General features: G+C 41.4%; 1 protein-coding gene across 1 annotated transcript; it reads right to left on the reverse strand.

Annotated features, from left to right (window-relative positions):
- Nucleotides 1–1,244: 1,244 nt before the first annotated feature.
- LOC124111819 (carbohydrate sulfotransferase 15-like) lies at nucleotides 1,245–22,721 on the reverse strand. The gene is made up of 8 exons (XM_046471646.2): nucleotides 22,315–22,721; nucleotides 19,330–19,648; nucleotides 15,179–15,398; nucleotides 13,426–13,551; nucleotides 11,723–11,879; nucleotides 5,388–5,541; nucleotides 4,337–4,484; nucleotides 1,245–3,214 (listed from the first exon to the last, which is right to left on the reverse strand). The coding sequence occupies exons 2-8, from the start codon at nucleotides 19,615–19,617 to the stop codon at nucleotides 3,024–3,026; spliced, it is 1,284 nt and encodes a 427-aa protein (XP_046327602.2). The 5' UTR covers nucleotides 19,618–19,648; nucleotides 22,315–22,721; the 3' UTR covers nucleotides 1,245–3,023.
- Nucleotides 22,722–26,770: the final 4,049 nt, after the last annotated feature.

The following is a 26,770-nucleotide window of genomic DNA, read 5'->3' on the forward strand; positions in this document are numbered from 1 at the left end:
CGCAACACAGTCACAATGATTGTTAAACAATGAAATACACTGCCATATGACAAGGTGTTGTGGAAACTGTAACGCATGACACTTACATCTGTCTCTCCCTCTCTCCATCCATCCATCCCCCCCAAACCTGCGTCAGGTCATTAACATCCACATGGCAAAGAAAGCACGAGACAAACAATAGCCATGATGTCACCAATATACCACTAAAGTTTATTCTTGAGGGGGCCACGGGTAGCCCAGTCGTCTAAGGCGCCGCGATTCGCTGTGTATTGTTGCGTCTCTTTTAGCAATATTCCAGCAATATCACGGCGGGGGACACCAGAAATGGGCTTCACACATTGTACCAATGTGGGGAATCGAACCCGGGTCTTCGGCGTGACGAGCCAACGCTTTAACCACTAGGGTACCCGACCGCCCCTTAATCGGGAGATTTTTTATTAAAGTTGAGGGCAGGGCGGTCCGGAATCTAAAGCGACTACCTTCGCTGTGCAGTTGAGTCGTACCAGAATCAAGTTATCGTTGGGTGACTCACTTACTTGGTTGATGCATGTCATTGCGTCCCAGTTGCGTAGATTGGTGCTCATGATCTCAGTCACTGGATTGTCTGGTCCAGACTCGATTATTTACAGACGGCTGTCATATAGTTGGAATATTGCTGAGTGCGGCGTTAAACAACAAACACACTGAGAACAACTTTTTTTGCTTTATGCTGATTGGCTTGTTCGTTCTTCCTTGATATTGATTCTGATTGGTTAAAAACAAGTTTCCTTTTCTACGGAAACACCTTTATATATACATAGTTCTTTTCACATAAGAAACGTGCGTATGAATACATCGATAGCCTACATATCGATTCATAAAAATGACTGCCGATCGATCACCCATACTGTTTAACGTATCGATATTTCCACTATTACACGCTGGGTTCTAATACAAGCCAGGTCTCCATTAAACGCCGAGTCAACGGCTCTCGCGAAATTAATAGATGGTCTGTCTTCTAATAGAGGAAGTACGGTAGTTTGATAAGGATGTTTGTGGCCACGACATGAAGTTCTAGGCCGTAACTCTGACTGCCTCGATGATGAGATTACACTACTGAACGAAGGCATATCTTTTGCATACAAATGATAATGTCTATGAAACTGTTTGGGACATGTTTGATGGCAACAGACTCGGAACAGGCAATTTCCTAATTGAAACAGCCGACAAGGAATGTTAAAAATAACATTATAAAACGTGTTTGAAAAAACTTTATTCATGACAACATGTTTACAAACCATTATCCATCAGAAAACAGTCCTCCCTTCGAAAGGCCACGAGAACAACGTCCCGACATCACTGAAGTTACAGCACAAGAACCTGATCATAACAACTTATCAAAGACATTCAGTTCAGAACACGCACAATTAAGCAAACGACTGTTTCTTGGCCACAGCTGTCACATCACTTTTACACACTGGCGTCTAATCCATGAAATCTGAAATTGACAGGTCAAATCAGGTTCTGGTGTGTCAAAATAGCCGGCACTTCAGCCTTAAAAAAGGAATTTGATTGGCTGATTGTGAACCCTGACCTTTACCAGACAAGATTCGCTACAGTCATTCGATCATATTTCGATCACATAGACAAGGTTTTATTTATCCTTGAATGGAACCAAGCAAAGGATGATAAAATAAAGTAAGTTTAATTTGCAATTTTATTACCAAATGATGAAGCACTTCAACAGAAAGAAAACAATATCTAATTTTAATTATTCATATGCAACCGATAGGCTATTCGGGGAGTGAACGTGTGTCAGTTCAAAGGGTGCAGGACGATTGACGAATTTGGGATGAGGCTACACAGTGGGAGTGTTTTCCTGCAACTAATATAAATTACCACAAATCACACATGACTGTTTTTGATACTATCGTATGGCGTTCGCTGCTGATTCCCGCACCCGCCGATCTCGTGTGCACGATTTTTAATGAATATTAATGAACACGGAATGTGAGACCCACGCTACCTTTACGATGTAAATTACATCGCATAATCCTTGATACATTGCTGTTTTCAGCTTCCAGACGGCAAGGTCGGCAGTGTCAGAAATTTTAAGCGTGATTTCAACTTGGCTAAATAAGACGAATAGACGAGCCTAGGTATCCGATGAAACATCCGCTAAACAGTTAGTGAAACATTCCCGATAGTGCAAATGTGAACAGACAGGTTTTTTATACTTGAAAAACTGTTTTTCATCAGACGTGACCTCTAAATGGAAGGTTAGAAGCCAAACTGGAACTCGCTGTCTGCTACATTTGCACAGTTGTCTGATCTACTACGTACTTGTACTTAGACAGTGTACCAGCTCATAGGGCGAAATTTACAACTAAGGGATTCCGATCAATTTACCTTTCTAAATGAGCTAAAGCCTTTATTTCGACTATGAAAAGACCTCACTATACTGATAAACCACGGATTTCAATTTGACCACATATCATTATGTCGTTTACTGTACTGGAGAAAACTGGAACTGAAATCTCCCGCTGTGGTTTGGTCATCAAAGGTGTAACCTTGACCTTTGTCTCAGTTGCCATATATACTGTACTGAAACTGTTTCCTCATCAAATTAATATGCGGTTAATATTAAAACAGGATTGAACTCACTTTAATACAATTTCAGACTGAAAATTTATTCACTCGGGATGAATATGAAGTGAGTGTGATATCTAATAGATATGTATCCTCGCACAGTGAGTAACAAACAAACAAAGCCATTATTTACTTATATACACGAAACGAAAATGGATCAAACATTGAAATTACAAAATTAGAATAACGTCTCTTTCTCAGATCCGTCGTAACGTTTCTAGGCGCATCGATACGACTCGTAATATGCTCACAGTTTATCGCAATACGACTTAACTGTCAACACCTTTACCTACAACTAGCATATAAAACCAATAGCATTGTGACCTATACTTTTTGTATATAATATCTGTTATAATGCCTTTTGTAGACACGAGCTTCCACATGTCAGTTTTAATTCATGCTTCCTCCTTCCAAAGATATTTAGTTTCCCGCAATATCTCGGCCAGCTGTTTGTTGAACTTAGAGTAGAACCGATCCAGTAGAACTCTGGTATCCGTTCTCATTGGTCCGGCTATTTTTTTCCTCTCGGTCACGTGCTTCCGCTCATGCTCGGCTATTTCCGTAATGGCATCGTCGGAGAGTGTGGCTATAACACAACATTGGGGATATCCTTCAGTGAAATCGTCTTTGGAAAAACACGCACAATTACTGTAAAACCTCGTTAAACCGGATATATCGAAGCAATACTGGGCCTCAAGGCCAGGACTTCGTGTTCACAGGTACCACTGTACTTCTATGTTGGATGATGATAGAGACGAATTGTAATTAATCCCATGATAAGAGATGTCTAAAAATACTATAATTGAAGAACTGTAAGCAAGTATAGCAATTGTTGAGTATACGTTGTCTAGCGCCAACTGATTTGTTTGTTGTTTAACGCTGCACTTAGCAATATTGTTGAAGCTGACCTTTGACTGATATGAAATAGCTGACCATGTTTATTGTTTGTTCAAACTCATGGTATGCTGGACAAAGACTTCTGGAAAATTTACTGATTAAATCATTCTTTGAGTTTATCGATACTATCTAAAGTGTAGCGTGAAATCGATGCTATCGAAAGTGTAGCGGGACATCGATACTACCGACATCCGGCCATACAATTGCAAGCCGACAGGTCCTTTTTTCACCTTCATGCCGAGCCGCAGGCAGGGTAACAACAAGTACCATGTCTTAAACGCATCTTTTCGTGTGACGTGGTCTAAGACCGAAACACCGACCTTCCGCTCTCCCGGCAGAAGCTCTGTCCACAAGCCCACGGAGGCGTTCAATTACGATGTTTCAATCGACGATCAATCGTTTCAGCCATACCAATACGAATTTAGGCTTGTTTGTAACCGGGACCACAGAGTCATCAGTGTCAGACCAGGGACCCGTTCCACAAAGCGATCTTAGCGCTACGACTGTCGTAAGTTAGTGTAAAAGAATGGGAGTTACGACCGACTTAGCGCTAAGATCGCTTTGTTGAACGGGGTCCTGGATGTACACTCAGCTGTTAAAGTGAAGCCCCGCTAATTCGGACGGCACTGTTCCCTTTGAAATCATCTTGATTTTATTATTTTCCGGATTAACGAATGTTACGTCCGGATAAATGCGGGCCCGATTTAACGAGGTTTTACTGTAGTGGCAAATTTATTAAGAGCGGCGTTGTCAAAGCTTCTCTCAATTTCTGACTCAATTCAAAAGAGGCTTCAGCCGAACACATACTTACTGACGTTGAGGAAGTTAAACACTTTGTATAAGTGCTCTTTGATGTTCATTTTGTAATCTTCCGTACGCAGGATGAGAAAGCTTTGTCTGTGAAAAACGGACAGCCATTCTTTCAAGAAAACAGCATAACACCCAACATGAAGCCGCGTCTAGAACAGAAATTGAAAAAAATACTTTCTTCACTATTGTAAGTCACTGCGGTAAAAGATATTTTTGAGGATAATGGCGTTTGATAAATACCATTGCATTTCATCGAGTGATAAAAACTGTCTGGAAAAAGAAATTATCCACCCACGTTTGATGGTGGCTAAACATGAAACAAACAAGAAATGGTAAATCTGGTGGTGATGTTATTGTACGGGTTTCGGCGACTGTTTTCAGCCAAGTAACGTTTCCCTAATTTTTTGCTCAGATACCATTTTAAAGTTAGCATAGACTTTCGGTTGCTTGGTTAGTTACTTAGATGTGATTACGGGGAGGTCGGGTAGCCAAGTGGTTATGGCGTTCGCTCGTCACGCCGAAGACGTTTGATTTCCCACATGGGTACAATGTGTGAAGCCCATTTCTGGTGTCCCCCGTCCTGATATTGCTGGAATATTGCTAAAAGCGGCGCAAAACCATACTCACTCACTCACTCACTCACTCACTCACTCACTCACTCACTCACTTACTAGAAGTGATTTCGCCCCCTTCCATGTTTTATGAAAAAAGAGTTATTATTCAGTGGGTGAATCCCGCTTCACGCCGCAATATTCCAGCAGTATCACGACCGAGGCCGCGAGAAATGACGAGAGAAAGAGGCTAATTCACGTCTGTTTTGTTTGTTCAATAGATGGCCGGAAAAAAGTGATGCAGTTCTTATAGAGAGCTGACGTCATCAGCTGATTCAGTCAATCAGATGCTTGACATCATGGTTCAATGTTAATGTGCTTAACCAGAAGGGTTGTGCGTGTTTCATCTAAACACATTTAAAATCTAAACACACGAAATGAGCTACGATATCACCACATACATAACATATAAGCATGTCACAAATCTAAATATGGACCTACTGGTAGCGCCAGGTTTAACTGCCGGTCAAACAGACACCATCGGACTGTTCTGTTCCTAAAGCACGTCTCGAGCAGTTCCAGCGCTTCAGTGCTGTGCTTGTGGAATGTGTCTGGCGTCAGACCGTCGCCCATGAAGATGTAATCAGAATATAACCTGAAACAAAGCCCCATAGATAGTATCAGTTCAATAAGTCACAACGTGGATGCTGGGGTACTGGTTGCAGGTTATAACAGACGCCGGTATAGAAGACCCAACTCAATACCCGGCCCAAGTCACTCTAGCATGACTTGGGACTAGGCTGAGATCACTCTGGAGTGATTTGGGACTAGGCTGAGATCACCCTAGAATGATTTGGGACTAGGCTGAGATCACGCTGGTGTGATGTGGGCCTTGGCTGAGATCACGCTGGTGTGATGTGGGTCTGGGATGAGATCACTCTGGAGTGATGTGGGCCTTGGATGAGATCACTCTGGAGTGAGGTGGGCCTTGGATGAGATCACTCTGGAGTGATGTGGGCCTTGGCTGAGATCATTCTGGAGTGATGTTGGCCTTGGCTGAGATCACTCTGGAGTGATTTGGGTCTGGGATGAGATCAGTCTGGAGTGATGTGGGCCTTGGATGAGATCACTCTGGAGTGATGTGGGCCTTGGATGAGATCACCCTAGAATGATGTGGGCCTTGGATGAGATCAGTCTGGGGTGATTTGGGCCTAGGCTGAGATCACGCTGGTGTGATTTGGGTCTGGGATGAGATCAGTCTGGAGTGATGTGGGCCTTGGCTGGGATCACGCTGGTGTGATGTGGGCCTTGGCTGAGGTCAGTCTGGAGTGATGTGGGCCTTGGATGAGATCAGTCTGGAGTGATGTGGGCCTTGGCTGAGATCACTCTGGAGTGATGTGGGCCTTGGCTGAGATCACTCTGGGGTGATGTGGGCCTTGGAAGAGATCGCTCTGGAGTGATGTGGGCCTTGGCTGAGATCAGTCTGGAGTGATGTGGGCCTTGGCTGAGATCACGCTGGTGTGATGTGGGCCTTGGCTGAGATCACGCTGGTGTGATGTGGGCCTTGGCTGAGATCAGTCTGGAGTGATGTGGGCCTTGGATGAGATCACTCTGGAGTGATGTGGGCCTTGGATGAGATCACTCTGGAGTGATGTGGGCCTTGGATGAGATCACTCTGGAGTGATGTGGGCCTTGGATGAGATCACTCTGGAGTGATGTGGGCCTTGGATGAGATCACTCTGGAGTGATGTGGGCCTTGGCTGAGATCACTCTGGAGTGATGTGGGCCTTGGCTGAGATCACGCTGGTGTGATGTTGGCCTTGGCTGAGATCACTCTGGAGTGATTTGGGTCTGGGATGAGATCACTCTGGAGTGATGTGAGCCTAGGCTGAGATCACCTTAGAATGATTTGGGCCTAGGCTGAGATCACGCTAGAGTGTTTTGGGCCTTGGCTGAGATCAGTCTGGAGTGATTTGGGCCTAGGCTCAGAGCACTCCGCCCTCGTAGGCCCAAACGACTCCCCGGGTACTATTTCAAATGTCCATGTTTTATTGTATTTTCTCGTATGTTAGTGTTGCTGGATGTGCGTGTTGAATGACAAATGTGCCCCCTCGTCGCTATCGCAGACTTATGCGTCCTGAAACGCCCTGTAAACGTGGTAATAAATTCGAGAATCTGTATCAATACATACTTTTTTTTGTCTACTATTACAAATTTACGCAAAAAATAGTTTTACACTAGAACTATCTCAAATCGGACTAATGAAACCTATTTGAAAGTGATTCATAGACACATGCTTTTGATATAGTCGCACCTGGACAATAGATTCTACATTTCGCAGAGATTTCTTATGTTTATGGAAAAAGTATCTGTCGTTTATATTTCAGAAATTGTGAAAAACCTATTGAACCATTTTTGTTTTTGTGTGTTTCGTCAATGATTATAGATTATTTTATTTATATTTACTTCTACATGGATATGATGTATGGTATCTTGCCGCGTGTGTATATTTTGGGTTCATAGTAGTCCGTAAAGGTGCATGTACCCTTCAAAAAAACACAGGTACGATTTAAAAAATAAATAATCTTACATGTAATGAGTATAATTTGAATCCCAAATGTCTACACCGTGCGCGGACACCGTTCCAGACAGCAATAGTCTCTGTTAATGCGTGCTCCATGTATATTCATGTTACACAGAGGATATTGACCACAAGGCACCAGCTTGCAGAAAAGCATTCTAGGAGCTCGCGCTTTCGGCATAATTTTGAAACCACATCAGAGACAAAGACTTCCTCTTTTTGCGAAAACACCTGGTGTGATCCATTCAAATAATTCTTTACCGCTATTTTGCTTTTTACCAAATGAATCTGTTTTCGTTCTCTAGCATTGACGTTCCTGGTGTGATCCATTCAAATAATTCTTTACCGCTATTTTGCATTTTACCGCCAAATGAATCTGTTTTCGTTTTCTAGCATTGACGGGTTTTTTTACTTCTATAATAATTGTTATTTACAACATGAGTATTGGTTGATAACAACACCTGGTGTTAAACAATACCAAATATTGTTTTGATATGACTGTAACGCCTGGGTTTTGTTTTATAGGCTTTGATATTGATATTGACACTAATGGCTACATCTGAAAATTTTATATTTCATATTATTTTTTAATCTTGTAAACAGACACATATCGACAATCAATCAACAGAACATATGTGACAAGGGGGTCAGTAAAACTGAAACTGCAATTCGGTAAACACCCTCTCGTTCCTGGTATTATGAAGTCCTAACCAGACATAACAAGGAGCAGGTAGAAGAAACCAAACTAATATATATATTTTATAATTCTATATTCATTTAGATAGCTTGGCTACTGAGACTTGGTGTAGTTGTCTGTTTGTTGTTTAACGTCCTCTCAGCAATATTCCAGCTATATGACCGCTGTACGTAAATAATTGAGACACAATAAAGAATTATTATTGTTAATGTTTGTTGTTTAAACTCAGTCATATTCCAGGTGTAAGACGACGGCCTGTTAATAATCGAGTATGGACTAGACAATCCATTGATTGATATCACGAACATCGGTCCACGCAATTGGGATACGATGACATGCATCAACCAAGTCACCGAGCCTGACCACCCGATCCCTTTAGTCGCCTTTTACGACAAGCATAGTCACCTTTTACGGCAAGCATGGGTTGCTGAAGATCTATTCTACCCCGGAATCTTCACGGGTCTGCGATCGTTAAAAGCTCTGTAGTTGTAAGCAGTGAAGATAGTCTCAGTCACAACCTATATTGTTGTTTTGTTAGTTTTATTTTTTTTATTACTTTTTTTTTTCATTATTTTTTATTTCATGTTTATACGATTAGGCGCCATTTGACACACCTAAATATAGGCAACACAACACTTTCCGTGTCCATAAGAAATCTCTGCTAAAAGCAGAGTATTATTGCATTTAAAACATGCTCACAATTTGTGTATATACAATACATGTACATTATAGGATCACGTATGATGAACGCTGGCGAATGGAGCATACGTGATCAGGTATTTATTAGTTTTGAAATACAATATTTCAGCGTATATTTCTTTTGCTCAGTTGCGTCTGTGTGTCACGGAAGTAACAGTACGGGATCATTGAGCGTACAACTGAACTTTCTGTACCGGGAGACTAAAGATCGATAAACTGACGTGACAAACAACAGGCAGCTCAGTATAATCATACATTTATATTTGTGCTGATGCAAAGTACAGTCCTCGTGTTTGTGTTCCGTTATCTTCCGCAGTACGTTTTACATAGTATTAAACCATGGCTACTTTGTCTTTGATCGTGGTCTAACTAACTAACACCACTTGGCAATGATGGAACTTCTTTTTTCCCCTGTCATCTATCTTGATGATAGAACAATTTCATGAAACATGTTGTCGCCAGCGGGATTCGAACCCGCGAATTCCGCACTGAAGGCTAACGAATTGTGTCTTCTGCCACGTCGACAAAGGAGAAATGGTATGAAATTAACAACTAAATATTTACTTACATCAGGAATAATTGCTTTTCCGTTCATGAACCTGTACTTCAATTTCAGAGACTGACCTGTATTGTACACCAATGTAGATTTATAAAGCTATCTACAAGAATTGCACATTGCCGGTCAAAAATGGTCTGAGTAATGATAGACAAAAATGCATAGAAATAGCCTCGTGTTTTTATTCTAATATAAGTTGTATGAATGAAGGGTGGGTGATCGAAGCGTTAGTAAAGTGTCGAGGGCTGGCGTTGCCAGATTTTACCGTCAGCAGATGGCAGCGAGCGATTTATAATAATCCTGCTTTGTTTAAACGTTATACATGGCAGGCTTGATCTTTCGGGAAGTTTCGGGAAGTTTCTAGAAGGATGGTGGTACCTATAAAAGATCGAGAAGAAGGCAATTCGATTCCTTTATCGACCTGACTTGTGTTTTATCTGCTTGCCAAGGGCCGATTGGATTCCTATCGGAAAATTCCTACCAGCTTGCAACTCTTTTCCTGATTCAAGACCAGAGACAGTAACACTAACTTTAAATCCTGTACATTCGTGAGCGCAATAGCACATAACATAGGGCCAGTTACCCTTTACCGCTGCCACTTATGTCAGCCCTAAAACTGTGTGTTTCAAAATAATCTATGGATTATACATTGATCTTGCGTGGTCGTTTCCTGTTTTCTTCATTTCAATTTAGATCAGTACATGTCGTTTTCCGGGATACTTTAATCATATCCTCCGACTGACAATTACTAAATATGTATTAAACTAAAACTACTTAACAAACCATATATAGTACTTAAAAATATGACACTATCGTCAGCAAAGAGTAACATGATCATATAAATATCTGAACAGTTTAGACATCACAGTTACGTTTAGTAGCAGTGATACGGTAATTTCTGTGATGTGCCAAATATTTCTAAAACGTAAAAAATTACTCTAAAACACCTCGACGATTGGTTTTGCTTGGCGCGGATTTTGGTCCCCAGCGAGTAGGACACAATGCACTAGAACATAGTGCAGGAAACGACACTGGTGGGACTTTATTTCCTAGCTTAGTGTTCCCTTAGGGAGTAGTGATCCGGGGGCATTGTTACCTTCAACTGTGTGTCCCGGGACATTGGAAACAGCTTATCATTGTCTGGGGCGACTCATCTCCCCGAGGCAAGAGAGTTAACTGACTTTAAAAGTCCAGTTTCCACCCTTGCCGAACTAGGCTGGAATTCCTGGGCTCGATCGTAGCGCCACCAGTGGCTGTTACGAGTTATGTCCTTTCTATGCCTCTCCTATTGACCAATCAGATTCAACATCTCGTATCACTTGCATTTGCTTCAAGCAAAACGGTGGCGCCGAGTCAAGACGATCTGATCGATAATCAAGATCTATATTGTGATCAAACGAGTCTTACATGGCGAAGTGCATCAAATCACGTTAGCACCTTGATTAAAAACATGAAAAGATTTAGAAAATATCTGTTGATAACGAGTTAGCGGTGCACATGCTTGAAATCCTGCAGTCCACCGAAATCTGCATGACACTTTACGAACCGGATTTCGATTTCGGTGCGCGATTTTGATTGGACTATGCATAGACTCGTTAGTCCAGCCAAAATGTAACTCCATAATACCAGCCTAGTTCGGCAAGGGTGGAAACTGGACTTTTATAGTCAGTTAACTCAGTTGCCTCTGGAAAATGGGGGCGACTGTTCACATGATACACTTACTGGGGGACAATTCACTCGCCGAAAGAAGAGTGAGTGAGTATGGTTTTACGCCACTTTTAGCAATATTCCACCAGTATCACGTTGGGGGCACACCAGTATGGGCTTCACACATTGTACCCATGTCGGGAATCGAACCCGTGTAATCAGTGTGACAGGCGAACGCTTTAACCACTAGCCTACTTGACCGCCCCTTGCTGAAAGAAGAAAGGCGTCGATAGTACTTAGTCCTACCATTTATCCTACACTTTAAGACACAAGCGTCCTCGTGCTTAATCTATTTTAACTATACTTTATTACACCACACATGGGATAGAGCAAAGTTTATTTCTTAAATAGAGGCCCGGGTCATTTGGTTTATGATATACAGTTATATTGGTCGTGTAGATGGCATTCACAAGCCGTGGTACTGACTCTGTGTATATGAACCACATCAGATATTCTTAATCTGCTGTGTATCAAGTGGAGTGCTTTATATAAGCCAATTAAATAAATATTCTTACATACATGCCGAATTGCAGTGATATAGAACAACCTATCAGAAAACAACACCTGAAATAAACTAGCCAGATACAAGTAGTTACCTTTCGGTTGGGTTCCTCAACAAAATAATAAACTTTGGGTCCCTGTAGAGGTGACGCATCAAGTGGGGGGTTAGCACTTCCGGTTCTTCCAAACCTTCATTCTGGGGAATATTTGTCCAGCCCCGAAAATCCCAGAAATCAAGAGGCGTTCCATCTCCTGGAGTGAAAGTTATTCAGACGTCAGTAAATTAGTATGTTGGTACTTGCTACGATATGTGCTACAATGATTTGTATGTATGACTATTGCCTCTTCAAGTAGATCGGAGTTATCTGCCCTTTAGTTATTCCCCTTGAGTCACGGCAAATCTGGAGTGTACAGTTGTGAGTTTTATAATGGGGGTCTCGTTTCTCCAGTGATTGGACCTAGATCTAGCTTAAAGTGTTAATTACCAAAATAGACAGAATTTGTCCTTGTCCTGAATTATACTTCCGATGTACCACGCTAGAGTACTGAAAATTTCTGACAAACGAAAAGCAATGGAGATGTAAACATACTCGCTGCCTTAAATCTATATTTTCACAATTCGTTTTTTATCAAATAATGTTTTTATGGTGTTTGTTTGCACGAAGTACGACATTCCCACTGAGCGAGCGTCAAGTGACTGACGGTCAAGTGACGACATATTTTGATGTTCAAACTTTATTTAGGTGTCTGGGCACGGTTCCACAAAGCGATCGTAGCGCTATGACTGTCGTAAGTCCATAATAAAGTATGGGAGCTACGATCACCCAAGCGCTACGCTGACTTTGTTGAACGCGGCCCTGTATATCGTAGAAATGACACACCGACAGACTACTTCTACATTTCTGGGGAAACTCAAGGGAATTCCCAAGCATGAATAAATACAGAAGCATTCTTTCTGATCGTTTGGTCTTGTAGTCAGGACTTTTTAGTACACTGACAAAGTCGCTACGAACCATCTTATGACACATAACGAATGCTCACCAAAACTATCGGCACCTAGCCTGACAGTTAGCAGTATTCTGCAATATAGGAATTTACTTCTTACCTATTCGACACATCTAAAAACTCGCCTTTAAATAATCGGCCAACTCAGCATTGGTGACTAACATCTGATCGCGACACGTTTAATACGTTCGCACGTTCGAAATACAGATGGTGTTACTGTGTAGCATTTCAAACAAACACACGCTCATGAATATCTCGTTTAGACCTATACGACGAGTATAATCGCGCGCTAAAATCGATACATGCATATTGCGATTGACCGTGAGTGTATAGTGCATGTATCATATACACAGCGAAAAAGTCCATCTAAATTGGAATGTTGCACAAATTGCAGCGCCGTCAGGCGTTCTTTGTTGTGAATGTTGTTCTTTTGCGTTCTTTGTGCCCTGTGCGTACTGGCGTTTCTCTGTTTCATACGGCGTCTTTCCCTTGCTACCGATGGGATAAATCAAGGCTGTTCATTGATATTTATTGTGTTATTTTGCTTTATTATTTTTCATATTCATACGCCGAACATAACCTCTATCAGTTACATTTAGGACTTCACTTTTCGTAACTTTTGAATATTATTTCGCACTGTTGACCTGTTTTTCAATTGATGTTTATTTGGACAGAATGGCCACCCAAAGTAATAATAAACTTTAAAAGCTAAGTAAGCCGACAATCAAGAGGATTGACAATGACTGAAACCATATTAGCTAGAAAAGCCTTGATGTGAAAGTAGAGAGTTTACCAAATATATGATCGTGATATCCATTTGTTGTTGTCTTTCTTATAACTTCTTTGGCTTTCTTCATCCGGTAGATATAACTTTCCACTGTTTCTTTAGAATCCACGTTCCAGGCTCTAATACCACAACCTGCAAAATATTCATGCATGTGTGTAACCTGCAATATATACATCCATGTGTGTAACCTGCAAAATATTCATACATGTGTGCAAACTGCAATATATACATCCATGTGTGTAAACTGCAATATATACATCCATGTGTGTAACCTGCAAATATATACATCCGTGTGTGTAACCTGCAATATATACATCCATGTGTGTAACCTGCAATATATACATCCATGTGTGTAACCTGCAAAATATACATCCATGTGTGTAACCTGCAATATATACATCGGTTTGTGTAAACTGCAATATATACATCCGTTTGTGTAACCTGCAATATATACATCCATGTGTGTAACCTGCAATATATACATCCACGTGTGTAACCTGCAATATATACATCCACGTGTGTAACCTGCAATATATACATCCATGTGTGTAACCTGCAATATATACATCCATGTGTGTAACCTGTACTATATACATCCACGTGTGTAACCTGCAATATATACATCCATGTGTGTAACCTGCAATATATACATCCATGTGTGTAACCTGTACTATATACATCCATGTGTGTAACCTGCAATATATACATCCATGTGTGTAACCTGCAATATATACATCCACGTGTGTAACCTGCAATATATACATCCATGTGTGTAACCTGCAATATATACATCCATGTGTGTAACCTGTACTATATACATCCATGTGTGTAACCTGCAATATATACATCCATGTGTGTAACCTGCAATATATACATCCATGTGTGTAACCTGCAATATATACATCCATGTGTGTAACCTGTACTATATACATCCATGTGTGTAACCTGCAATATATACATCCATGTGTGTAACCTGTACTATATACATCCATGTGTGTAACCTGCAATATATACATCCATGTGTGTAACCTGCAATATATACATCCATGTGTGTAACCTGTACTATATACATCCATGTGTGTAACCTGCAATATATACATCCATGTGTGTAACCTGCAATATATACATCCATGTGTGTAACCTGCAATATATACATCCATGTGTGTAACCTGTACTATATACATCCATGTGTGTAACCTGCAATATATACATCCATGTGTGTAACCTGCAATATATACATCCATGTGTGTAACCTGCAATATATACATCCATGTGTGTAACCTGCAATATATACATCCATGTGTGTAACCTGTAATATATACATCCCTTCTTGGATGAAGATTAAGCACACAACAATAACAGTGAGTGAGTGAGTGAATTGGGTTTAACGCCGTCATGAACAGTATACCAGTTACACGGTTATGTCATGAGGAAACTCCAAACTAATGCAGGTCCCACACGCGAAACCCAAGAGCACGGGTGTGGTCTTGACGAACCCCCAAACCATTCGAACCCTACATCATAAGTTTGTAGCGTGCCCAAGGGATGCAACTCAGCATAGTGAGTTGTGGCGCCTCAGACGACTGGGCCACCCTTGCCCGTCATAACAATGAGTATACTGGCGTCATGTCTAACAAGGATTGCGTCACATTAGATCAATATACAAGTAGGTACAGACATAAACAAAATGAAACAAACCCAAATAACAAGACACAACAAATATCTGAACTGGAAGCGTAGGGGTACCCAGACAGCCTACCATATCTATGCATGCTCCAGTAGAACATCTCCTTTCCGCTCACGCCATCGTGAGCTGCTACTTCCGGGTGGGCCAAGATCCGGTCGAAGAGATCCGTGGTGCCACACTTGTCTACTCCAAGCAAGTGGAAGTAGGGTAAGCAGAGGACGTTCATGCGGCCATTCCTCGTTCTTTGGTGAAAACAGGGGTTCTTGTACTCTTTTAGGAAAGAGAGTCTCCTCTGTTAAAAGAGAGAAATTGTGTTTGAAATATGTAGGACTGCATTAGAGTGGTACGGGCGACCCTTAAGTCTGACAATTCTTACGATCGTCTATAAAAAATATTATTGTAAATGTTTGTTGTATAAACTCCGCACTCAGCCATATTCCAGGTGTAAGACGACGGCCTGTTAATAATCGAAGCTGGACCAGATAATCCAGTGATTGACATCATGAACATCGATCTACGCATTTGGGATACGATGACATGCATTAACCAAGTCAGCGAGCCTGACCACCCGATCCCGCAAGTCGCCTTTTACGACAAGCATAGTCACCTTTTACGGCAAGCATGGATCGTATGATTGGTCATGTTTCTGGCACGCCCACGGGACGCAACTCTGCACAGCGACTGAGCCATCCGTAACTTTCAAATATAACTATGCGCCTTGTGACTAACGTTGACCTCTGACCTAAATAATTAGTGAGTGAGTGAGTTGTGATTAACCTTGCTTTTAACAGTATTCCAGTTATATCACGGCGTGTCAGCTTAATGTGGGAGGAAAGCCCAAAGTGATGCAGGTCTCAGACGTTTACCACTTCGGTAAAACCCACGAGCACGGGTATTGCGCTGAGAAACCTAGAAACACAATCGGGGCGACCCAGGATTTGAACTCACAATCATAGGTTTCTGACGTGCCCAAGGGACGCAACTCTGCAAAGCGAATCGCGAAACCTTAGACGACTGGGCCACCTGTGACCCCCATAGATATTGAGCACGATGGAATATTCCTATCATTATAGTAGAGATACTCTGAATGAAGTGTCGACAACGACGATGAAATCCAAGCCATGAGCGTATCAGCTGTTGATGCAGTCAGCGACCAGGCAGCAATAAAAACCGAAAACGGGTTTCTCCTAACTCCAGATGTAACAGTTAGGACTGCACATAAAGATGGTTATAACAATGGAAGTCGATACACCTGACATGTAAATGAAGACAGATCTGACATGATGTAAACATCCAGCCCAACGGGACATCCATGACAACAGTTTAGGAGTCTACGGAAAGAGTGTGTTTTGTGGACAAGCAATCAAAGGATATGTAGCTCACCTTCTTGGAAGCTGTGTTGTGGAAAATATAATTGTAGAGACCCTGCAGAGATATGACCATAGCGGTCGATAGTTGGTCATGGTGTTGATATAAGACTACATCGTCGATATCAGACCAAAGCGCCGATATTAGACCAAGGGGTATTTATACTTGACCTTGGCAATGAGTGGATAATAAAACATCTTGGTTAATATCAAACCCAATGTCGATATCAGACCATAGTGCCTATATTAGATGAAAATGCCACAGGGCCCATATTACACTGTTTTAAAGCACATTTTGACTCTGGTTTGAGAAGGACGCATATGTCATCGACGAAGACATTAGAGGGGAAAATGTTAAGAAAATCCCGAATACTTTTTGAAAGCTCAAGGTCAAAATACAATGTTCAATTCAAAGTCAATGCTAACATCAATATACATAATGAGCCAAAATCCAAACATTGCATATAGCGCACTTCATATCGTTATTATCCAATTAGGCCCGTGTAATGTCATAAATGTTTGGTCTCAATACTGATGTTGTCTTGCGTACAATTGTAGGAAAAACAAAGAGGCGGCTTCGCCACCGCCGGCGATGGCAAAGACGTCGATGGAAAGAGGACGGCGGACAACCAGCTCATAACATAATCTCACTTGAACTTGCCTAGGCTGGGAACATCAGTTTGCGGATACACATGTCAGGCTATAGCGTTTGTCATTCTTAATGATTATTGTATGTTGCATACTTTCGTGCATCTTCCCGAGGCAAGAGAGTTAACTGACTATAAAAGTCCAGTTTCCATCCACCCTTGCCGACCTAGGCTGGTATTATGCAGTTACATTTTGGCTGGACTAACGAGTCTATGCATAGTCCAATCATAATCGCGCACCGAAATCGAAATCCGGTTCGTAAAGTGTCATGCAGATTTCGGTCGACTGCAGGATTTGCAAAGCATGTGTACTGCTAACTCGTTGTCAACAGATATTTTCCATATCTTTTCATGTTTTTAATCAAGGTGCTCACGTGATTTGATGCACTTCGCGATGTAAGACTCGTTTGATCACAATATAGATCTTGATTATCGATCAGATCGTCTTGACTGGGCGCCACCGTTTTGTTTGAAGCAAATGCAAGTGATACGAGAGGTTGAATCTGATTGGTCAATAGGAGAGGCATAGAAAGGACATTACTCGTAATAGCCGCTGGTGGCTCTACGATCGAGCCCAGGAATTCCAGCCTAATTCGGCAAGGGTGGAAACTGGACTTTTAAAGTCAGTTAACTCCCTTGCCTCAGGAAGATGACTTTCGTGATCAGTGCAGGAAACGTACACGGTTATTTGTGGTTTTCAACGTGTGTATCCTAAAGCGGCTTTAGGTGAAAGATGACGCCTACAAACTACTTTGTTTATACATTTCCGTACTTCGAACCTACTAGGGAAGTGTTACGACGTGGTGCAGTCGGACATAAATTTCAGTACGTGTGCACACCGACCGGGTCGACTTCTCTTTAGAGGCATGATGTGTACAGCTCGGAGCCCTGAACTTGAATGAAGACTGACTACAACGCGCTCGGTATCCATAGGAGTCGGGCCAGGACGCGAATACACACGCTCTTGGGACGAGATGAGGACGTACTGCGAACGAGTTGATCGGGTTAAGAATTAGTTAGAACTGGCTTGGACGTATTGTGAACGGGGTAGAATGAGGTTGAACGGGTTCAGAACGGGTTCAGAACGGCTACGGACGTGCTCGAACTGCTTCGAAACGTTGTCGGGATGATCTGAACGGGCTTTCTTACACGATCTGAACTGGATACAATCGGACTGCAGACTGGCTAAGAACGCGATAGACGTATTGAGGACTGCTTATGAACCAACTAGCATCGTATTTGATGCCAAACTACGCGTTCTACCGCGATCACAGCCCTTTCTAGTATTTTGTTTAGAACGGGGTAGAACGGGATAGAACTACTTTGGCGTGATGGTAGCATAACGTACATCATTTGCCCGATGTTTATGTATGTGTACCACTTTGAGGATGAGGAAGGTGATCATGATGTTTGCCAGTTGTGTTATGCGGTAGTCAGCAAGCGATATTCCACTATATCGGCAGCTATATTACGTCGGCCTTTAAATAATAGAGTTTGGGCAATAATAATAATGATAGAAAAAATCACAGAGGTCCATCCGTGGTACGACCCGGAATATGTAGAGGGCGTCATGGAAAATGATAAATACAAAATTCTTTGGAATAGGCTCGTATACACCCTCAGACCTATCAAGGCCAAAAAAAACCCTGATCTTGTCCATTTTGATAAATCCAATGAAATAATTTATATTATTGAATTTTCTGTCCCTTTTGACACTAATGTGATTGACAAGATTCAGGAAAAACATGGCAAATATGCGGACCTCGTTTTCGAAATGTCACGCTTGCATCCCAAGTACCATGTTGTCCGACTCCCCATTGTTCTCGGTGTCTTAGGTTTGAAACCTCCCAATCTATTGACTGACATTGGGAGAGTACCCGGGCTTGCTACCAGGAATACAGCCCTTCTGACAATCTGGGTAATGCAGAAGGCTGCAGTGTTGGGGAGTCTTCACATTCTCCGAAAAGTTCTGGGTGGGTTTGACTAGACAGCGCTTCCTGGGAGAAGTCCCATTCGCTGTCTGGGCATGCGTGTAGAGGGGGCAAGGGCCCAGATCTGATGATGAACCTAACAAGCCTGACTTTGTCAGGATCACGAAAACCCTCTTTGCTGCATTGTTAATTTTAATCTGTAAACAAGAACAAGAAGAAGAGGAAGCCAAATCTTACCCATAAAACATCTTTACAGATAAAAAAATATATATATTCACCAAACAGAAGATATCCTCCGCTTGCCACAAGTGTCTCCTTCCCCGACATCTAAAGGAAGTATTTCCTGGACTTGTCCCATATCCTTCACCACCACTTGACAATGTGGAATGTTGGGAATCAAAGACCAGGGGATGCCGAACGCCCTGTCGTAGAAGTTCTCCCTGGATTCTACTGGTCTGAAATGACCTCTCGTGGACACTGAGCCAGATGCCCATCACCACCAGACCCTGACACAGACAGAGTAGCCCAAGCGTGACCCTGGACAGAACAACCTTCCTCATGTCCATCCTGGCCGCTGGTTATGTAACAGAGATGTACCTGGTGGGTGATAGATGAGTAAAATTACTTGTCAATAAAACGTGTGATGTTTTACTTGAACTTAAGTAGCGTTAATGATCAGTATGTCCTAACATTATTCATTGTCAGCATTGATAATCAGGCACATATATGTCAGGTAAGTGACAAATGTTCACGAGTTTACATACTAGAAATGAGTTATGGTAAGGCATGTCCCAGTTGTGGATATGCAGTATGAAATGGTTCTTCGTCCGGTTAAACTGTTTTTGTTGAGCTTGGTTGAGCACGTGGTTCTCATTGGGACAGAAAAGCATGGTGTGACTGGAGATATTCATTCTGTTGATTGCATCGCGGACAGAGGTCTATTTTGCACGAGCCATACTTACAGCAACAGATGTTGTTGTTTTTTCCACTAGCCATGCTAACAGCAACTGACGTCTATTTTCCACAAGACATGTTTACAGCAACTGAGATCTATTTTACACCAGACATGTTTACAGCAACTGAGGTCAATTTTACACAGGACATGTTTACAGAAACTGAGGTCTATTTCACACAGGAGTTGTTTACAGCAACTGAGGTCAATTTTACACATGAAATGTTTACAGCAACTGACGTCTATTTTACACCAGACATGTTTACAGAAACTGAGGTCTATTTTACACCAGAGTTGTTTACAGAAACTGAGGTCAATTTTACACATGAAATGTTTACAGCAACTGAGGTCTATTTTACACAAGCCATACTTACAGCAACTGAGGTCTATTTTACACCAGACATGTTTACAGCAACTGAGGTGTATTTTACACAAGAGTTGTTTACAGCAACTGAGGTCTATTTTACACAAGAGTTGTTTACAGCAACTGAGGTCTATTTTACACTAGAGTTGTTTACAGCAACTGAGGTCTATTTTACACAAGAGTTGTTTACAGCAACTGAGGTCTATTTTACACTAGAGTTGTTTACAGAAACTGAGGTCTATTTTACACAAGCCATACTTACAGCAACTGAGGTCTATTTTACACTAGAGTTGTTTACAGAAACTGAGGTCTATTTTACACTAGAGTTGTTTACAGAAACTGAGGTCTATTTTACACTAGAGTTGTTTACAGAAACTGAGGTCTATTTTACACTAGAGTTGTTTACAGAAACTGAGGTCTATTTTACACCAGAGTTGTTTACAGCAACTGAGGTCTATTTTACACAAGACATGTTTACAGCAACTGAGGTCTATTTTACACAAGACATGTTTACAGCAACTGAGGTCTATTTTACACTAGAGTTGTTTACAGCAACTGAGGTCTATTTTACACAAGAGTTGTTTACAGCAACTGAGGTCTATTTTACACTAGAGTTGTTTACAGAAACTGAGGTCTATTTTACACTAGAGTTGTTTACAGAAACTGAGGTCTATTTTACACAAGCCATACTTACAGCAACTGAGGTCTATTTTACACTAGAGTTGTTTACAGAAACTGAGGTCTATTTTACACTAGAGTTGTTTACAGAAACTGAGGTCTATTTTACACTAGAGTTGTTTACAGAAACTGAGGTCTATTTTACACTAGAGTTGTTTACAGAAACTGAGGTCTATTTTACACAAGCCATACTTACAGCAACTGAGGTCTATTTTACACTAGAGTTGTTTACAGAAACTGAGGTCTATTTTACACTAGAGTTGTTTACAGAAACTGAGGTCTATTTTACACTAGAGTTGTTTACAGAAACTGAGGTCTATTTTACACTAGAGTTGTTTACAGAAACTGAGGTCTATTTTACACTAGAGTTGTTTACAGAAACTGAGGTCTATTTTACACAAGCCATACTTACAGCAACTGAGGTCTATTTTACACTAGAGTTGTTTACAGAAACTGAGGTCTATTTTACACTAGAGTTGTTTACAGAAACTGAGGTCTATTTTACACAAGAGTTGTTTACAGGAACTGAGGTCTATTTTACACTAGAGTTGTTTACAGAAACTGAGGTCTATTTTACACAAGCCATACTTACAGCAACTGAGGTCTATTTTACACTAGAGTTGTTTACAGAAACTGAGGTCTATTTTACACTAGAGTTGTTTACAGAAACTGAGGTCTATTTTACACTAGAGTTGTTTACAGAAACTGAGGTCTATTTTACACTAGAGTTGTTTACAGAAACTGAGGTCTATTTTACACCAGAGTTGTTTACAGCAACTGAGGTCTATTTTACACAAGACATGTTTACAGCAACTGAGGTCTATTTTACACAAGACATGTTTACAGCAACTGAGGTCTATTTTACACTAGAGTTGTTTACAGAAACTGAGGTCTGTTTTACACCAGACATGTTTACAGAAACTGAGGTCAATTTTACACATGAAATGTTTACAGCAACTGAGGTCTATTTTACACAAGAAATGTTTACAGCAACTGAGGTCTATTTTACACAAGAGTTGTTTACAGCAACTGGGGTCTATTTCACACGAGCCATGCTTAGAGCAAGTGAGGGCTATTTTACATTGTGGCCCGTTATTTAACGATGTTACGCTCAGTCATTAAGTCTCAAGCATAGGTTGCTGGGGACCAGTTCGAACCCGGAATCACCATGGATGGTAAATTTGGAAAAGGTACTTTGCACACATGTGGACTTATTTGACATTGAGTTATCAGTATTAGAGTTTTATTGTTGAAGGTGGCAGTACTCACAGTGTCAAACAATTAACGAGGCCATGTCGCCGTGCGATCCTCCTTCCGCTACAGATAGACGCCTGCCAGTGTGTAGCAGCTGTGAAGATAAAGCTTACCCTGTTAGATCCGTATCTGTCGTAATTCTCCTCAAGCCAGAGGATGCAATACCGAAGGCCAAACTAACTCTGCATCTGCTAGATGGTCAGCTACTCGAACGTATACAAACAGATCACCCAAAGAAATTCTATTAATTTCAAAAAATCAAAAACGAAATCATATAAAAACAAAACAAAAATCGTATCAATACAAAAACAGAAACTTGATCAATACTGAAACTCACAATAGACTTGTGTACTCTACTCACACATGAGTCCCAAAGAGGAACAGGTCAGACGAAAATGCTAAGGCAAAGACGACCTCTTAAACACTAAAAGCGACAGCAACATATTCCCCGTGATGTCGGTGTCTGTCAAGCCTTGACGATGCCCCACAACGCTGGTATGAAAAGGTTAGTGAAACAGAAGACATTGTACACTTGTACTGATACCCATGTAATTAGTGAGTGAGTGAGTATGGTTTTTACGCCGCTTTTGGCAATATTCCAGCAATATCACGGCGGGGGACACAAGAAATGGGCTTCACACATTGTACCCATGTCGGGAATCGAACCCGGGTCTTCGGCGTGACGAGCGAACGCTTTAACCACTACGCTACCCGACCGCCCCCCATGTAATTAAGTGACATTACCCAATACGACACCATTCGGAAACCTTGTTCACTCACCAATTCTTTATGTCCCATCCTAAATTCATTCCTTAACATCTACGTCTTTTTCGATAAAAATTCGAATTTATAAAACATTTACATTTATCATGTTACATTCGACCCTTGTTGTATGATAATAAATCTTAATGGTCGAATCTTCGAGAACTGAGTCTATCCAATCTCAGATATTTCCGGAATTTAAGCCTACAAATCCAACAATAGAGAACACAATATAAATAATATATATAGATACACGTTTCGGTGAAGGTTCTAACACTGTTACCAATTACGCCAACACCTGCTTGGTGACGGTGTTAGAACCTGCGTTGACGGTGTGAGGCGTCTAAGGCGCCGCGATTCGCTGTGCAGAGTTGCCTCCCTTGGGCACGCCAGAATCCTATGATTGTGGGTTCGAATCTCTGTTCGCTCCAATTATGTTTCTAGGATTGTCAGCACCATACCCGTGCTCGTGGGTTTCACCGACACGGCTGACACGCCGTGATACAACTAGAATACTGTTAAAAGCGGCTTTAAACATAACTCACTCTCTCACGCCTAAGGTGCTGTCGGATCAAGGATTAGGATCATTGTGAACACAACTAAGGAGCGCAACTCTGCACAGCGAATTGGACTGCCTTCGACATGTCGCAGTGCCCCTTAGTAATGTGTATTAACTTTACTAGCAACAGCTTCATCCAGCTGATACAGTTATTAGAAATAGATCATCAAGTAGCAATGATCCACATCGACGTATCGATTACATTACAGTGAACAAAGGGCTGAAGGCTATAGTGTCTGAAGCCGTTTCCTTTTGTCCGGGGATAATAAGACTTGCTGAGTTTTGCATTATGGGAGTGGGTGGTTTCCGGAACATCTGTCGCCTTGCCCGATTAAAACACGGCGTTTTATTTGTCACCTCCCGTGACACTCTCGTTGTTGATTGGATAGAGTCGCGTCTGTCTAACTACTGGTAGGCTGCAACAATTACAAGACTTGGGCTATGGTGCTTCAGCACAAGGTTAGACACAAGATAGATTCACTACCTCTAACATCCATTCCAAGACATAGTCAGTAAACCTACATAGCACTGATGTATATTTCCTAGCTAGCTGTAGTTTTTTACTTACAGCGAAGAAAAGTATATCTTGTTATAATTACACTGTGAAAGCCACAAATAGACATTATTATATAAGTACATCTGCATATAATTAACGTTTATACGTATATGCTGCATAGTGTGTGTCTCGTAGGCCGTAATATCAGATATAACCTATTTTTATTAATTATTTACAATATGATATTTGAATTATATACAACATGCGACGCAATAATTATATATGTTTCTTCTTCGTATTCCTGTTTTCAAGCAACACCTCGTGCTTGGATGCACGTTCAGCGTACGGTAAGCGAGTGACTGGGGTCCGTTTGATCGTAAATAATTAATGGCGATGCTAATCGTTCAGCATTCTTTTCGTTCTTTTACATACATAATCTGCGGGACAAGAGACAATATACGCCCGTGTTTGATGGTGGCTAAAAATTAAAAACAAACAAGTACAAATGGTATATCGATGTTGAAGTATTTGAAACGGGTATCATAGGCGATATTACATGCATCATGTCAATGAGTATCTTACTCCAGGTCAATCCAGAAGCATTCTGATAGCGTCCGTAACCTTGGGTCAAATCCAATTTTCAAGTGTATAATTTCTTTCCCCCGGCAGTTTATAATTTATAAGCTGCTTATTGACAGGGAGGACGTGTTTTTAGGGCGTGAGTACAGATTTTTTGTGATCAATTCATGTGTTTTTCATCACTCTGTAGTCTAAGGCAGAGTTAGTCAGTGTTGTGCAGAGTTGCGTCCCTTGGGCACGCCAGAAACCTATGATTGTGAGTTCGAATCCTGGTTCGCCCCGATTATGTTTCTTGGTTTGTCAGCACCATACCCGTGCTTGTGGGTTTCCCCAAAGTGGTATTAAATGTCTTAGACCTGCATCACCTCGGGCTTTCCTCCAACATTAAGCTGACACGCCGCGATATAACTGGAATTATGTTAAAAGCGACGTTAAACCCAACTCACTCACTCACTCACTTTGTAAGTATAGTATTATTTCCGTATCAGTGTAGAGTTAACTCTTTGTAAGTATAGTATTATTTCTCGAACCTGTTTTAAATATACTTCTGTGTTTTGTTTCTGGCTATTTTACTGTCCTTTGTGGATATCATTGTATTTTAATAACTAAAGTTTGTAAGCGCTCATAATATGGCTGAAATACTGCCTATGTCAGTAAACATGTAATCTCACTCACTCACTCACACACTCAATCATACAATTAGCCCTTTATCAATCAGTGCTATTACATATATGTTGTAATCACCTCATAAGTATAGAGTTAACCCTTTATTAGTCAACAGTGTTTACTTTGATACTTGTTTGAACACGTAAACAAAACCTAATTCCTGTTAACAGCGTGTCGCATACGTAACTACCGCTGTTTGTTGTTTAACGACGCACTCAGAAATACTCCTTCTGTACGATAGACAATCGAGTCTGGACTATACAATCCATTGATTAATAATATGACCAAAGATCCACACTACCATGTCACGCAATCAACCCAGTCAGTGAGCCTAACCACCCGATCCACTAAGTCACCTCTTCCGGTCAGAGGACCAAGTCTAACCCGACGTCTCCACGGGGTAACTTTCGGTCTATATTAAATTTCCGGTAATTTAATTCCTCTACATACGTATTTTGACTGAGGCTATGTAAGGTACGACGATTTTGAAACATTCTACAACTAAAACGTGACGCACTACATTACTGCGTATATTTATTTCTCCACGTTTCTCCTTGGTTCTCAAAACGTCAAAGCCTGAGAACAACTGCTGAAATAGATTTCATAGGGAGCAAAACGTAAACTAGTGATGACAAGTATATGAATGGACCCCAGTGATGAAATCAGGTGTTCGCGAAAGGTGTAAGCATGCCCTGCTCTAATGGTATATAGCACCCGAAGCTCCCATAATTTTCATTACAGAGACCGCCTCCGTGGTCTTGTGGTAGAGCGTCCGCCCGGAGAGCGGAAGGTCCAGGGTTCGATCCCGGGCCGCGTCATACAAAAAGACGTTAAAAGATTGTACTTGTTGTTACCCTGTCTGGCGCTCGGCATTAAGGGGCTAAAACAAGGACTGGTCGGCTCGGAGTCAGTATACTGTGTCTGAGTGAGGTATTCATGTTAAACTGCGGCATGGTATCTCAGTGAGCTAGCACTATAAATCGGCATCAGTCCGGACTAGTACAAGCAGCCACACACACACATACACGTGCATGCACGTCGCTATATAAGTGCAATAATCTTGGACGCGACGTTAAACCCAATTTCACCTCACCTCACCTTCATTACAGAAGTAAGTGCCAGGGAGCACAGAGCGTAAAAACTGACAACATTATGCTGGCAAGTAGCACGTCATACTTAGTTATGAAATGAAAACAAATGAAATAGGAAATTCATTAACAAACAGAAGGTGACTTCTGAGTACTTACAAAGTCTGGTCTGTCAGCTGGCATTGACGGAAATAAACATCTGTACATTCTTCACGCAGCATGTCCCGGCCTTTCTCCACAGCTGTTTGGAATCGATAATAGCATATTTAAATCGCCCTTGATCGATTCATACGTGCCTTCGGGGCGATCGATTATGTCACA

This window comes from Haliotis rufescens, unplaced genomic scaffold, assembly GCF_023055435.1.
Source record: "Haliotis rufescens isolate VD_foot unplaced genomic scaffold, xgHalRufe1.0.p SCAF_5, whole genome shotgun sequence".
NCBI classification, from domain to species: domain Eukaryota; kingdom Metazoa; phylum Mollusca; class Gastropoda; order Lepetellida; family Haliotidae; genus Haliotis; species Haliotis rufescens.